Source organism: Halictus rubicundus, chromosome 3 (assembly GCF_050948215.1).
Source record: "Halictus rubicundus isolate RS-2024b chromosome 3, iyHalRubi1_principal, whole genome shotgun sequence".
Taxonomy (NCBI): Eukaryota; Metazoa; Arthropoda; class Insecta; order Hymenoptera; family Halictidae; genus Halictus; species Halictus rubicundus.
This window is the reverse complement of record NC_135151.1, coordinates 12,404,646-12,422,303: the sequence shown is the minus strand read 5'-3', so window position 1 is coordinate 12,422,303 and position 17,658 is coordinate 12,404,646. Positions and strand designations below refer to the sequence as shown.

The 17,658-nt window shown below is 37.0% G+C and overlaps 1 protein-coding gene across 1 annotated transcript in view; it reads right to left on the bottom strand.

Annotated features, from left to right (window-relative positions):
- LOC143352722 (lachesin) overlaps positions 1-17,658 on the bottom strand; it is a 143,966-nt gene that overhangs the window by 54,764 nt on the left and 71,544 nt on the right. The window contains exon 2 of the mRNA XM_076785440.1: positions 11,066-11,226. Coding sequence (XP_076641555.1) covers positions 11,066-11,226 — 161 coding nt within the window. The remainder of the gene's footprint in view (positions 1-11,065; positions 11,227-17,658) is intronic.

The window sequence follows — 17,658 nt, the reverse complement described above, 5'->3', positions numbered from 1 at the left end:
TACTGTATTACCATTCCGCGATATCGATCAACGGCGATATTACAATCTAATGCTTTTTCATGGTCGGGGGCAGTAAACAACTTTCAGGAATGTGAGAATGCAGTAGCGGGAGGTACGACTTATTATATTATTTAGTCACTTGTGGCCTGATTAAACAATTCGATTAATTCTTATTAGCCTCTTTCTAAGTATGTCTTTTAGTATACCTCTGCCTAAAGTCGACATCACAAAGAAAGAACAATATTGAAAATCACGAAAGCTTCGATTCTTCCGACGTTTTTTAAAAATCAGAAAAAAATATATTTCGATGCGATTTTGTCACTGATCATAATTGACGCATGTGCTGAAGACGTATGTAAAATTTGAGTTCGAGATCGGCGCAGTACGAGGTATAATTTCGTTCGAATACGATTATAAAATGTTAAGAGCATATATTTCGGAAATGTCACACGGGAACGATCCTTCAACGAACAATTTCGCTGAGAAGGTTAATTGATCGCCGAGACGGAGAATCCATTTCTCGCAACACAAAATGTTCGGGGAATATTCAATGGGTCTTTAATTCACGGTACGTTGATTAAAAGCTTCGTCTAAGAGGCACTTTCAATTTTTCCCCCGGCTTGGACGACGGGGGTGAAAAATAAATCGTGACGTCTCATTGTTAGCCCGTGAAACGGCGACAATGCGATGGAAACCGACGATCAAGAGTTCCCGCGGAAAAGCGAAATTGCTGTCGCGGAACTTGTATTTCTAACTGCCGTGGAATGTCGCTGCAGAAACGCGTTTATTGCTGGGTATTCATCGGCGCATGAATGGCAAGATTAAGCTTTTCGAGTACGCTTATTTAAGTTACTCGTCTTGCGCGCCTCCGCGGCCGAGCCCACGAGGGAAGAATATTCAAAGAGACTTCCAAAACGGTGCGTAATGGATTATCCGAGTCGCACCGGTGAAAAATACGAGAACACGGGACTGTGCCCTGGGAACTTGACGCGGAAGAAACTCCTGGAGTAATCTCTCAGCAATATGCTCTTTTTTCCATTTTCTTTTCGCAGCACCCACCCTCCCCCGCCCCTCGCCCCCTACGCTCTTAAACGAAACGTTGCTCCCGACGATTTATGAGATTATTTCGCGAGTCCCTTTTTGAATTAGTTAGCGCGAGACTCCTGTCTCCTTAATAATACGATCATTCAAATGGAATTTGCTCACACATTTCTCGAGCCCTCTTCTGCGACAGAATGGAAAAGCGCCTGTTGCATTTCTTTTTTACCTGTTCCTTCAAAAAATGTCACCATAGGAAATGCTTATCATTGTGGATTTCTGTTTTACCTGTTCCTTCAAAAAATGTCATCATAGGAAATGCTTATCATTGTGGATTTCTGTTTTACCTGTTCCTTCAAAAAATTTCATGAGAGGAAATGTTAGATTGCTTATTGTTGTGGATTTCTGTTTTACCTGTTCCTTCAAAAAATGTCATGACAGGAAATATTGGATTGCTTATTGTTGCGGATTTCTTTTTTACCTGTTCCTTCAAAAAAATTCACGACAAAAAATGTTGGATTGCTTATTGTTGTGGATTTCTTGTTTTGTCTGTTTCTTCAAATAATTTTGACGGCAGGAAATGTCGAATTGATTTTTGTTTGGATTTCTTTTTGCTTATTTAATTGATGCATTTAATCTTTGTGTATCAGCGTAGTCAGGGTATCTTTGATTATACTTACATTGTTTGTTTGTAGACCAAACAATGATATACACTTTTGTCTCTGTTCATTTTTAGTTTATTGAAATTGTTTCGCGATGCATCCTCTTTCCTTATGGAAAAGGTAGTTGTTCTTGTGTAGTTCGTTTAACCAAATGTTAATAATACGATACAACCCGAGGTTTAGAATTGTTTATAAAAGCACTGATATTCGTCGAACCAATTTTGATGGTATTATTTTTCATGGTATTTTATGATATATTTATTCCCTTGTAGAAAACAGTTTTTATCTCATCATTTAATTCGTCCGATAAAATCTTAGTAAAAACATGATGTGTAATATGCTTCAACGAAAATGAGTGGATGCAAACCAGTAATATTATTTAATGAATTTAAAAATACTGTTGTATTATTTCCAGCTTATTACCATTGTTAATAAAAGAAATTACTGTGTGTGTGTAGCGACTGTAGGTTGAAATTAATGCAGAAAATTTTTATTTTGCAGAAAAATTCGCAGTTTATTTTTCACAGTAACGAGTTCGTTATTAAGAAATGAGCAACAGTCTCAATGTCGTACGAAAAATACGGAGATGTTGAAACGTGTCTTGGATAGAAACAAAGGGACGCTACCGAACTTTTGACCAGTGGACCAAAATGGCAGCGTGGCGAAAGGTGTTTCGCGTTCTTCAATTAAGCAAAATAGATTCTGTTGGTGTATTGTGTAACGGAAGTTTCGAGTTTCGTTTGAGGCAACCACCGTCAATTAGACAAACTATCTATGAATGGCATAGGAAATTTGAAACAACTGGACGTTTCCCTTACCGTCAAAGGTCCTGGGAAATTCGTGTGTACGGTATTAATGCCAAACAAAGAATTAATCTTCCTATAGGAAACTTCGTAATATGTGAAATTGTAGTTATTATAGTATGTGAAAAACTTTGTTGTTTTTGTTCTGAAGAGTTGTTTGCAATAGAATTTCTGCCATAAGCTGAAATGACCAATTCACCTGTGGCTTCCGTTACTGACCATCAGCCATTCGAGGATTCATTAATATATTGCCATTTCATTTAATCATTCAGTTGTGTACAAATTTTATTTGCGAATATAATGTTCGATTTGATTGGGAGATATTTACGTGGTTTCATCGTGTTGTTATAATCTGTTAATCCTAGACAATTCTACCATGTGAAAATGATAACACCAACTAAAAATAGAAATATTAATTTCTTTTTATTTAGCAACAAAAATATCTTATCTTATAATAAATGCAATCAAAAGTTGTAATATATGTATTATTGAATTTATTAATTGAAATATTTCACTGATCTAGAGCTAGATTTGGAATATGTCAATATTTTAATTAAAAAAATTAGAAATTGAAAGACTGTTTCATATTTTGAATTTGAATAACTCCCGAATCATCAACAGTAAAAGAATACTTTCTTTTTATCGACGACATTCTCATTATCGTTGAAAATTGTAGATGAAATCATTTCATTATGTGATTTGCAATTGTTAATGAACGTCAGTGGTAGAAAAACGTCAATAAGTAGAAATATGTTTCATTGAATACCGTTCTTTGACGCACACGTAACCGATCGTAATCTGACCTTTACTGTCAGTTATATTGATTAAAGTTTTAATCCTTTTTCCATTGCTAACGAGCTACCACGGACTGTGGTAACGGAATTTAATTAATAACTTTTGGTTTATACGAGCGAATTCGGATACGTATTCCATATTCGACATTAAGAAATTTTTTATGAACTTTTGATTGATACTGTCTGTCAACCATCGAATAACGGACTGTCTTAACAACGCGAGTTATGAGGTTATCAAATGCCGAGACTATTAACACTTACATTTAAATTTCAACACTACGCGTAGCAATATACACTTTTTTGACGAACTTTTACAAATTTATTGATTTCTATTGCCGTCATTTATCATTACAGTGAACGCATGGCTGTATTTTATGTACATAAATTTAACGAATTAATATTATACTAATATATTAAATTTGTGTATATAGAAATGATTTTTGCTCGTATTTATTCTGATTATAATTTATTGTGTGTGTGTTGAACAGTATTTACGATTGTGAAACGGGGCGAGTTGAGCTCGACATTAAATGAACGAAGTCAATGGAGTTAATGTAATTTGTTGTTTCGAATCATCGCGAATCGTAACGAATTACAAATATCAAAAATTTCTATTTCTTCTCTTTTCAATTAAAAAATCCTGCATGCGATTTCTGTTTATTGTTCGGTATTTGTTCAGCCAATTCTTGTCTCTTTGATAATGCTAATATTAAATTTCAAAAATGTATCCATAAGGATCACTGGCTAAGATAATTAACAAACTCTTTCTTTATTGTAGCCGTAATCGTATGCTAATCAAAAAGCATTCATAGGTATACTAAACTCTACTTTAAATACTTAATTCGCGTGATTTTTAAGAGAAATTTCGGATTTAAAATTTCGATTCCACAAAAATCCAGTTACAAAAACTATTTATTATACAAGAAGAGAACGGACTTCTCGTTCAAATTGTTAGTCAAACATATAAAACGCAATTAGTGGACGATAATTATGCAGGTCCTCGTTATCGAAAGAATTATACCACCGATATCGGAACTCCTGCAATCGAATAAGGTTCGAATAACGTGTCTGACCACTGCTAATTATTTCTACTAATTGTAATACGAACGCGTGGTCGCCGAACGAGCAGCCGAAATCGAGTATCCTTGGGAATGCGAGGTTTTTCCGGTGACATATTTTTCCCGTTTGTCTCGCATTTGTTGAATAGTTTGTTATATTTTTTTTTATCACGGCTCGAGCGACATCAGATGATTAAGTCGGAGTGATTTGTCATTCGGCGTATTCGTAAAGGGCAAAGATACTCGGCATGTTTACGCCTCGTATATATGCGCATACATTTGGCGCAAGACTTTACCGGGTCTCTTGATCATGAGAATGAAAATGAAAATGATAATTTGTCGTATACGAATCAGCAAGTCAAATACCGCGCGAGTTAGACGCGCCGTGGGAACAGAAAGAATGGTGATTTTTGCCGGAGGAACACGCGATAACTGAAATTATGCATGCATTTACGAAACATATTTTATCATTGTCTCTCCTCCGAGCCGCCTTTGGATCAATTTTATCTGTGCGCGGCCGCCGCACCGCGCCGGGCGACCTACTCGTCAGAGGATAATCAAAATAAATATGAATGAGTCTGAGTGGAGCTCTGACATAGCGAGTGTGAGACCGAGTAGTCGTGTTATAGTGCCAGTGAAGTGAATTGTAAGATCAAATTATTTTTATTATTTTTTTCCTTCAAAGCACATGTTGAAATAGTCACTTGACTGCGAATTTATGACAAAAATGAATGGATAAAATTCCGACTTATCGATATCAATAAAAGAGAAATACATTTTTATTTCATTTCTGTTTATTGGAATAGACTCGGAAAATTTTTCTTTAGTTGAAAGATCGACAGTCTAATTATTAGATGAATTAAGATCAAGCCAAAGGTATATACTTTCATATTTACGATCCACATTGACAGAATGAAAAATGTTTGACAAATAATATACAGACAAGGAATGATTCAATGTCTTTACAAGAACAACATACAATGTCTTTACAACATCTTCAATAATTTTCCCATACTTCAATCTCATTTCATGTCGGACATCCATCCCATGGGAGCCTCAGTGTACACAAAATGTTCATCATTCTTGTTCCACGATTAATTATCCGTCCCGTTGACAAAAGTTCCGCAATAAAGTGTGCGAAACAAGGAATTTAATAATTCCGTTTTATGGAGTCGCAGTGCAAGAACGTTTCTCGCCCGCGAGGGGTGTAAATGATTATAACTCGCAGGAGAGAATCGTTTTGGTCGAGTGGAAAATGGAAATCCGGATAGCGGAGCCCATTGGCCGGAAGAATCGTTTATTTCCCACGTTAGAAACTTTAAGGTCTCGGGCTTAATTAAAATCTACAGGGCAAGTTTCGACAGAATCTGTGCGGAAAGAAATATTCCCCGCGCCGACTCTTTCCTGTAGCAAGAAATCCGTTCAACAAGTGGGATCGTAAAACCGTCAAATATATTTCCCCGAGTTCCAGTTATGAAAACTTACTGTTTAGACGAAATAATTAAGTGTACCTCGGGAAACTAGACGCCGAAGTCTTTACATTCTATGATAACTATCCTACTCTGTTGGAGGTCATTTCACTTTCGCGCGAATTCTTTTGCATTTCCTTGCAGTTCCGAACAGTTTTCACGATATTCTCACAGCTTTCTACTTCAGGCAGTTATAATTAGACTGCGGATTTTTATGCAAAATAAAAAAATCTTCCAAGAGAACCATAATAAATGGAAGCTAGATGAAAATGTGTTTGTTTTGTACGGAGGCTTGACGCGTCAATGTCCTTTGCTCACTCAGAGGAAACTGTTTATTTAACTAAAACTCATGGTAACATCAATTTAACAAAATGCTAACGCCACGCATAAATCAATAAAATTATATATAACAGTATAAATCAATAACAGGTAAACATATGAGTAATACAAACGGTGATATAAACATTCTTACAGTTTTAATCATTTTAATTGCCTAATTAGTTTAAATCTAAGAAGCCAATAAACAGTGTGCGTGATCGAATTGTAACGAAAAGAATTAGGCGATATTCCGATTAAGACAAGGATACAGGCAAATATTTTATTTCTGACAAATTTGACTCCGCGGCAACTGCTCAATGTGAATGTCACTAGCGAAAAAATATGATCGATGCGGCGCTATGTCAAACCCGGATAGAATTTGATTTTTAACAAGCGCCCTCCGTACGAAAGTACATCTGTGGTGGAAACACCGTCCTGATTTCTCTGGAGTATTCCTCTTTTTTTCAATGAACACTCCTAGCACGTGATAACTGATAAATTGCCAGTATTGACGACTTTCGGCGTGGTCCCGCGAATGCTAACAGTTAATTAAACAAATACGCTTCACCAATTAAACGAATCATTTGCGCGGTAGTTCCATTCGAATATGCAAGGTGTTTCACCTAACTCAAGCATCTAAAATATCTCACTTGTTTTTTATGATAGAAAAAAATTGCAGAGGAAAACATTAGTTGGTTCAGAGTGGCAAATAATATGATAGGCAAACAATTTGTTCAAGGTTATATTTTTTGAGATTTCAAGGTCATCGAAGTTTTTTTTAAATGGAATGATATATTTTTATTATCGCTATATGATAGCCAAGGTCAAGACGAATCCAACGACCTGTAATATTATGACCTTCACGTGACCCTGAGTTTGTTATAACCAACAACGAAATGAGAAGAATTATAAAAAACAAACCAAATATTTTAGATGCTCGAGTTAGGTGAAACACTCTGTATATAATCTATTGCCTGCTATCTATTGCCGCATTAAATATTAGAAGTCGAAGTTACCTCCGCCAGTGAATTTTGAATAACTGTCTATCTTAATAAATTCAAAAAATACGCTTTGAAATTGGGAATGGTACCGTGCAAATATTCGAATACTAAAAACATTGAAATATTAAAATAATCATGTGATTACTGGCGGGTGTAATATTATTGGTGATGCTATTTAAATATGTATTTTTTGCGACAGAACTTTATTAATTATTTCGTTTTATTTTAAGTGTTGTTTTAAAAGTAATTTAATTATTAATTTTTATTATATTCATGGAATTAATTTCTATCATTTTCTTTTCAGAAAAATTAGTTTTTAACATACCTAAAATCTTTATCCATTTTTATGGCAATTCAATAGCCAATCGGATTATGATAATAAACGAGAAGAGGTTAATATTGAGATTACACTCAGTGGTTGTTAGAATGATTAAAAAACTTTTTGAACATTTGAAATATTAATGGTTATTATTGGACTCGATACAATTGAAGGAAAGAAGATGCAAATAGTGAACGTAGCATATTCTATACGTATAACAGATACTTCTTGTCGTCGAATAATCGTGGGACTACTATAAAGCAACCTAACGGAAAGCACATGCTACTTCGGTAATTGAACCCAGCAGCAATTAGTAGGCCTGTTGGTATTCGCGTCTCGCGATCACTAAAAACGTATGATTCTATGCTAACTAATTCATTAGCGTCACAAATAATTATGTAGATGTACGACTAGGATCAGGCTGCTTCGTAAATACGTGTCATAGAATCTCAGGCATACTACGATGAAGTAGGAAGAAGAGTAGGAAGTAGAAGTAGAACATTTGTTTCGGCCCCTTCACCCCGAACTCCTACTGTGTGCATGTGTTCATTAATATGGAAGTAGTGCATTCTATCAGACAACAAATTCATCACAGTCAAACAATCTTCCTTTCGATACGTATTTATTGAACATATTATTTATTCTTTTTTTAGACTTTTTAATTCCTGATGCGTTCACGAAGGTAATTAACAAACAGCATTTTATTAATTCTTACGACCCGAATGTAAAGTTTATTACATTCTGGAATTCTGGAATTATTTACGAATTATTTCAAGATGAAATATAAATTCAAATACAAATGGGATTGCAGTAATTAAATACTCAAGACGAACAAATTTATACAGACGAAGTTATACAAAATACTTTTAAATTTATTAACTGTTTTATTTTTCAATATACGAGTATATTCAAACAATTACAGTGTACAATAAACATAATTTTACTGCATTGAAACATGAAACTAAAACTCATCTAACATAGTAGAATGTAAGCTCAATAGGATTACAATGTTATACATTAAAAAAGTTCGAATTGTCCAATTGATCGATTCTGATTTGACAGGAGAATAAAATTCGACGTTTCTTATCGTGCATACTGAGCAGCACAAAAATTTCTGAATTTCTCGTTGGTGCGATTCAATATTTTACTGAACCTAAGAGTTTCGACTTTCATCTCAATTTGCTGATAGAAAACAACAATGAAATTGAATTGTACAGAGTAGTCGGAAGTCTAAGCTGTTCAGGGCCGGTTCGACAATTGCCAAGAAGAGAATGGAAACTGCGAAAGGTATCGAAACTGCACTACTACTTCCATATCCGGAAAAACCGGAAGTACTCTGCAACCGCACGAGCCTGACACGCCTGCGAGTCGGTCAACAGAAGGGGTAGCAGGGTCGTCACCGTACAAGGAGGGAACAATATGCAAGACGTCCTCGCAAGCTATCGTCGGCTATTCCGCAAGCTGTTCTTTCTGTCTGCCTTTTCTTTCCGCTTGTTTTCGTTTTTTCGTTTCGCCCTTTGTTTTGTTTGTTCCTCCTTCTCTCGTTACGGGGAGGCTTTCGCGCCGAGAAAGTCGAAAGTAGATGGGGATGGGGATGAGGATGAGGAGAAGGAGGTTGCTAGAGGAAAGAAAAAAGAGGGCGGATAAGAGGAAACTGTGCCGAAGTTGAAGTTCGCGGCTGGTACGTTCGTGTGCGGCCGTTCTATTGGTTGATGAGCGACAATGGATGTTGTACAGAGGACAAAATGATACAGCGTGTACCATAAATATACCAAACCTCCTCAAAATTTTCATAATTTGGCCCCTCGCAAAAAAATTGTGAAGTAAGTTTCTTATTGTTGGATAGACTGCGGATTTTCGTGCAAAATCGAAATTGTCTGGGTTACACTTCACCTTGGCAACACAGAAATTTTTAACTTTTTACTATATAATCCCGTACATCTTGACGAGAAAATGCCAAAAATCGAAGTTTTAAGGCGAGGAATCCATTGGTGAAGCTGCGTGTTTCTCCCTCGAATAATTTTGTTCAGTTGGAAACAACTCAACATTTTATAAATTTTTAAAATGCTTTCACTGTTTTGTATTTGATCTATTTATGTCAGAATTAAAAAGAATCCGCTGTCTATTGATAATACTGTTATTTTCATGTATGTATAACAAAAATGAGTGAGTGAAACGTGAAACATTGAAAATATCAGAATAATTTCAGAATGCTGTTGTGTTGTTCTCAAACATATACTGAGAGGAAATCGATTATGTATTTAACCCGTGTTTCTTGCAATCGATGCAAACGATTTTTATTTCGCACAGCATTTTCGTGGCAATGACAATGGACGTTTCACTGTTAAAAATTATTTGAATTGTGTTATAATTTTCTCGTAGAGCTAGACAGTTCATTATTTTATATTTGGTAAAAAGTCCAACAATTCACCTTGTTATTCATAATTTTCCTAAAATATAGCCGCTGGCACCGTATTGGTCAAATACGGCAAAAGCCGGCTGCCGGCTAGCTGGTTCTGCTATATTATTATTCATATTTAATATTCGCTCAAATAATTCGTTCAATAATTCACGATTTTGATCGTATATTTGCTGGTAGGGGTAGTATTCTCCAATAGCTGCGTATCGACAGTGATAAAATGGAATTTTATTTCACTCTAAAGAAAATTAATAACGCGCATATTCAACGGAATCTATTCGAGATCTCTAGAGTCTGACTCGATATAATAGGGGTTAAAAATAAGTCCAGTATGTGCTGCTCATTTTGTAATCTACAATTACAACAGATTTCTGATGTCTTAACACGTTAAATGTCACGTCTGTCATACAGACACAATTTTTTAACGTTGACGAGTGCGGTTTGGATCTACGAAGTAGAAGACAGTACAAATAGCAGTGATCATATGAGTGACTTATCAGTCACGGGTTCAACTAAGACGAGACTAAAATGAGAAAATAACAAGAAGAGTTGAACGAGAAAGAAACCTCTTATATTTCAAGATTAACCTGTTTATATCCTCAAGAGGTCTAATCCCATATGTCCAACAGTTACTTCGAAAAATAATTCTTAAAAATCATTAGTTTTCACTACCGTTACTCGAGAGGCCCCGCTTAAATGTTTACTGATTTGTCAGATACAAACAAATTTAATATTGTAAACAATATTTTACATATTGGTATATGAATTCTTAGTGGCGTCTCAAAGTCGTCACTCGAGTGCTAAAGGTTAAATTCGAAAATATTGAAATATTTATGGTGGTATATTTGCGGTACGCACTGTAGATAGGTGGGAAAAGGAAAGAGAAAGAGAGAGAGAGAGAGAGAGAGAGAGAGAGAGAGAGAGAGAGAGAGAGAAAGAGAGAGGTGGGGACAGACATGGTTTGATGATAGTGGCGGCTGCTGGCGGTGGTTGTTCTTTTTCATAGCTGGCATTGGTGCAGTTAAATGCAGTGCTGTGAGGTGCAGGCACACGCGCATATAAGTAGTGCAGTAGTAGTAGTAGTAGTAGGTAGTAGTAGTGATGATAGTAGTAGTAGTAGGTTTAGTAGTAGTAGATAAGGTAGTCCATTACAGGCGGACACAGGTTAATGGTAAAATAGTTACCCGGGCCTTGGCGCCGCCAGAGTGATCTCCGCTCGCGGAGGAGGAAGGACTCACCCGGTTTCCACCGAGGTTGTTCACCACGCAGGTGAAGGTAGCGTCTCGACCCTGCGGGACCGTTACGTTCTCCAACGGGTAAACGAAGTCTGGCTCTAGCCCCGTCACTGGAACAGTTAAGCGGTAATTTTATATTAAAGTCTGTTGTCGAGCGCTGTAAACGGGTCAGAGACATCAAGTGCTCCCAGCGTGCCCCTCAGAAATTCGTTTATTGCCGAACAAAGCGGACTGACCCTCTGCCGCTGTCACCGCTACCCCGATGGATTCGTTATACAGCTCACTCGAATTCGCAAACTTTGCGATCCCGAAGCCAAATTCTTGCTTTACAGGCTACCGTTTCTCTCACACGAATCGAATCAAGCTCGACAAAGTAAGAGAATAGATACAGCAAGCGAAAAATGAGCTAGACGTCGAGCGTAAAGAAAATTTTAAATCTTGTCATTTTTGTCCTACCTCTTCGAATGCGACACCACTGAATTGTAGAGATTCTTCCGATTAAAACGAGCCCAAACATGACCTGAATCGGTCTACTTTTGTAGACTTCGTATATAGCAATCATACGTATGTTTTTAATTTTGTTGTGGTACATTGTCTATAAAACTAGTCCGATTGATGTCGTGTTTGGACTCATTTTAATCGGAAGAATCTCGACAATCCATTGGTATTACGGTTGGGAAGGTAAGACGAGAATTAGTGAATCTGAAATTTTCTTTATTGCATGGTTACCTTTTACGCTCGCTGCACCTCTTTGAAATACAGCTGTTTCAGGCAATGTAAAGAATGCTCTAAAATTCCAAACACACAATTTTACTATATACATACCAAACTATATACACAGTTTTAAGTATCATAAATTGATAGAACAGTTCTAGGCCTCTAATTCGTATCTATTAATTAGTACCTTAAAATTCTATAAGGTATTGTAAAATGAATGTGAAGTCAATTGTAAAAGCTTGATTATACCTAAAAAGACAAGTAATGATATGAATGTACTTATAATTTCAACGAAAAGTCTAGTTCAAAATTTAACAAAAATGCACCACAATGAAATAATGAGAATGTATTTCGAAGTTAAACGATCGATAGAATGTGTGCAGTTTATCAACATGGACGGCAAAGGAAACGCAGTTTTGATGGATGCTTGTGTCTTTATGTTTTCGTAGGAAAGCTTGGGCGAAGTTTCGCAGTCTCGTTTAGTTAATTACTAAACAATTTAACTCGTATCCTTCAATAATATCCCAGTTTTCCAACACTATTCCCCCCGGCCTCTCAGACGCGGCTTACGTATTAAAGGAGTTCGGTCTGGAACGAGATAACTCGCGTTTATCACATCGAATGGCACTTCGCTTTATGAGATCGCGTTTATCAGACAGAACTCCGCGGTTTATGCGCGAGTGGAAAAATGGAATTGAATGGTATGCAGTGGTGCTCCAACGAAATGTTTTCAATGAAATGAAACAGAGTTTAATAGGGTACTAGATGGGAGAACCGGGGGATGCTAGTTATCTTGAATGAAAGCTCGTTCACAAATATACATTTTCTGGAAATCCACGGACAGAATTGCGCCAAGTACTGCGAAAAGAATACAAAATGTTACAGTTAATTCCACGATAGAGAACCTATCATAGTAGACTGCGGATCTTTATGAGAAATAAAAATTGTCTGTGTTAATTGCAACACGCGAGAGCTACGCAAACATTCATTACTTTCAATTTAATTATAATATATAATTATATTAATAACATAGAATAAATAAGGAGGTCAAAAGTGCCCCCAAACTAAATTGAATTTGCAATAGACCATTCGATAGGTTATCCAAAGAAAATACTTTGTGCCAATTTTCAACCGTATATGTAATCATGGGGGGTAGGAACGGGGTGACAAGGAAAATCAGGTTTTTCCGTAATTTCTCTTATCCTCTTCAATTGAAAATTCTGAAAAAATCAGCCATACTTTAGCTATTAGAATGCACATCTGTGAATTTTTTCAGAATTGTTAGATTCGAAACCAAATTTTAAAAAAGAACAAAATCTTGAAATACCGATTTCTTGTACAAGTTATGAGATACTAAGTTTATATGTTTACAGTTTTAGCATCTCTTTACGGTTGCTAACATATAATCTTTTCGGTTTTTCAATGTGGGGGCACAAAGTTTAAAATAATCAAAAACCGTTATTTTTTAACTTTTCCATGCCCGTACGACATAACCTCGAAGAATAACCCGATTTCTGCCAAAGGGCGTTCCGGTTCGAACTAATCTGGACACTGCACTTGCAGTTTGCACTTTGCAGTTTTTGCAACGTTACACAACTAATAATATATAAATTAATATAAGGGTATATTGTTAAGATGAGTGTTAGACATAAATGCACCAATATATTTTAAATTCGTGTTTTAGTTTCTAAGCACACATTGCATTTAAATGGTATTTCCTAAAATAATGAGACGACAAATATGGATCTCGTGTTCTGCTTCACTGTTTTATTTCTAGAGGAGATAATCGTCGCGTCCATGGTACTAACATGGACCCAATTCAGAATATGAATCCGGAACGCGAGAATTGCCATGAAAACAAGTTTTACGACATGCAGCGAGAAAAGAATCGATTCTATTCGTGTCTCGCCGTTTGTCCACCGTCCCGGTTATTGTTCCACCTCTTTGTACTCAGCTTCACGAATATCCTAGCTGTTGCACGTTCTTTTTACGGAAACCAAGAAACATTTTACTGGATATTTCGCTTTTTAATCTCACCGGACAAAATTACTTGATTATTTCCTTGTCGGTTCTTTTCACTAGAATTCGTGGTGCTCGCTTTAAGTTTGAAAGTTCACGTTACCATTTGTTTAATTACAGGTCGTCGTTTTTACTTTATACGATGAGCCTCCGTGCTTCAGCTGCAAAAAATGTTCCCACAGGCTGATTTTAATAGAGAGTAACCTGACAAATTGGAGTTCGCGTAAAGATCCACAGTCCGGTTATTACTTTTCGCAATAGGGGCACGCGTGCGGCACTGACCGTGAGCTGATAAACTCGCGTCCGTATTAGACGGTCGTGGAGAGTGGAAATTAAACGAATCTAAGGGATTAAAAAGTAAATTGGCGGGGAAGAACGTCCCCGGCGGAAAAAGGCACCGGAGATAACATTACTCCGAGTCGTAGAGAAGTAAGATAAGAGCGTGCATAACTAATGTTCAGGGTTATGGATTAAAGTATCCGCTGCGATAATCGTTGGCGTTCTCTTTTTCCTTTCGCCGAACGGAGCCGGCTAAATTTCAGTCAAATCTCCGTCTCCTCCCAGAGTGTCCAATTGCTGAGAGATTAATGGAGGTTTGAACATGTTGGGCTTACCATCGGCCATGTTCTAACTCCTAACAGAGTTTCTTCAATTACGTTTATAAAGGTTGAATCTTGTAGAATTAAAAACTAAGTAGATTGTATCGTAATTCTCCCTAATTACATTTCAGATTTTTATGCGCTTATGGCGTATAAAAGTCTCCAAATAACACTAAGGCGTAAAGTCTAATAGAATTTAACCGAGTTTTAATTTGATCTACCGAAACAACCATCTCTGGGGAGTAGAATTTCGCATAGTTCCATTTTCTTGAAATTTATTTATGGCAACGTGGATTTACACGAACTGCTGCAGCGCGCTTGTAACATTGAAATTTATTTTTTAGTTTATTCATTGGGTTTTAAAACGAAGCTGCCATTTACTGTTCATTTCTAGCGTGTTGAGCACATATTTAAAGATCAAATTAGCCGTTTGAATGGCGGATGTAAAAGGAGAATCGCCGGGGAATTGTTATTCGAGAGAACAATTCGGAATGTTTTACACGGGACCATTCTGTACAGCGTATTGATAATAAAATAATGTCGGCGATACCGTGATATCGTTTGCGGTAAAGGAGACCGTAATTAAAGATTAAACAAACCGCTACTTTTCGATCAAATGGAATGACTACACTTTAATCGAGTGTGTAATTTACTCCAGGAGTACCGGCCGAATAATTTATTTCGTATTTATTCGTCGACCGACTGCCTTTTGAAGTTACCGACACGAAAAACGTGCCGCACAACCGGCGCGGATACATTTGCTCAACGAGTGATTGTTAAACCATCGAGCACCGCGTAACATGTTATAATTACCTCTGATAAATCTGAAATAAATTTCATGGAGGGAAGTAGACTGTCGAACAATTAAAGTTGTATACGTTTTCATTTCATATTTACCGGTGTGCTCGATTGTTCTTTTCGGTTCACAAATACTGCGCACACTTTTACTTCGCATCAGTTACTTAATAGTGTAATTATGATTACTAGATTTCATATATTTATGGACAAAAATGAAAATGACAAGATTTTAGGATACTGTCGCATTGCATTCAACTCGATAAAACTATTAGAAAAGAAACAAATGTCTGGGCAACTCCTATGTCTCGCAGTTAATACAGCACAATTTTTATTGCGTATAAAATTTACCGCTGTGCTCGGGTCCATTTTGACCCAGAATTTCAGACATCTTCCAACTACTCAACTTCTGGTAATTCATTTGGATTGAAGGCTTTCTAATTGTACTAAAAAGCCAGAAACAAACCAAGCAGCTGATGCGACGTAAAACCATAAAATAAAAAAAGACTGTACACCTGTGCAAACCGTCTATGTTCATTTAAAATAAAATGATGTGGGTACAATTTAATACCAAAAAGATTGAAAGAATTTAGAGGTGTCAATATATTATTTTCAACTATATAAAGTCATTAAAAGAAAACCAGAAATTTTTCTTTGATTCCTGTTTTTTGTAATTTTTATTTTACATAATGATATTCACAATCTAGTCATTATGTATGATTGAAAAAGACTATAAAGCTTTCGCACACGCCTACTCTTACTTTTTGATTTACGTGTCGCCACTTATTTAGCGTAATCTTTTTATGGAACGCGTTGTCAGTTCGACGTCACTCGAAATCGCAATTTCTCCCACGATCTATATGCATCGTAAGTCCGTGGAATAAATTACTTCAATTACGGGCACGTTGCTCGAATTTCATTCTCATCGGTCGCGATAAGAACGTCCGTGGAAAGTGCGGCATTGAGACGTCCCGTAAATCGTATTACTATGAAAAATTAGGACGAGGTCCGCCGTATTCGTAACGCACTCCGAGCGGTTATGCGATCGAGCATACATCACGATCCGCTGCGAAATAAAGGTGAGCTCGGCAAAAACGCTGAAGCTCGATGCGCCAGACAGAAACTGATTCCGCAGGGTGAGGGAGAGAGAGAGAGAGAGAGAGAGAGAGAGAGAGAGAGAGAGAGAGAGAGAGAGAGAGAGAGAACAGGACAGAAGAAGATTTTTTTATCAATTTTATGGAAAAACCTAAGCGCGGCGAGCAGAAATTTGCCGGGGAACGACTGGCTCGTCGCGATACCATGCAACAAGAAACACAATTCTGCTGGAAATGTCCGTCGGTTAGGCGAAACTTTTTGCCACGAGGATTTCAATCGTCCGAGTGTCCGACTCATTTTATATTGATATTCACACTCCGTGTTCTCTAAAGTTTTACGTAACTTATCAGCAAAAGAATTTTATTTAACGAGAAACAAAAAAATGGTCCTAAATATATTTTTTTTAATCCAAGAGATCGTGGATTAGTTAATAATTAACGTTACGAAATTGCTCGAAAATGTTGCGTTTCTTGAATTCGTGAAAGTTTTAATCTTCGCGCGTCACGTTTGCGTCGCCATGCACAAAATTGCCCGAAAAACATTTTCGCGAGCGTTCGTGTATTAGATATTGCTATTGCTGTACAATTTCCCGTCAGAATGTAATTTCAGCAAAATTTCGAACGCGTTAAAAGAATTCGCTTGATGAAATTTCATCGTTGTTTCGGTAGAACACCCCATTCTGGTATGAATTTCAATCAACATCGGCGCCGAGACTAATAGAAAAGTTCTATTGTTTTGAAGCGGCGATCGCCTGTATAATTGAAGTCTGCTTGGTATTCCGCGTTCCCGACGCTACCTGTTCGATTAATGCGAATTATGACGCAGTTTTATTCCATTATGATCGCGCCGAGCATGTATTCCGAGATGTGTTATACGCGAACGTTCTCCCGTTTTAATTTTTGCGAACGGTAGGGGAGGGGAGGGGGGCTTAAAACGGTCAAACTGTTTCGCATTTAAAGGAAGTAATTCCTGGAGTAATTCGTCTGCTTCGATTGTTCCAGTTACATTCAAAGATAACACGGCGGCCCGGTCTTTTTTAAACGAAACTCAATTGATGGGACGAGAGGAAAATAAACGGGGGAACGTTTTCTGAAATATCAAATGTCGTTTATGGGAGCGCGGGTCAGCAGTTCATGACAGTTCGCGTGAAGGAACGCAACCATTAAAAACTCTTTCAACTACAAAAATCGTTTCCAATATTTTCCGAGGGCTAAAATTCCGATAGATACACACCCAAAGAAAAAGTGTGTTTCCGCGAGCGGTTCGGTTACTGCCTTCGGCCGTCCGATATAACGTTTCGAACGTAAACGTGCAATA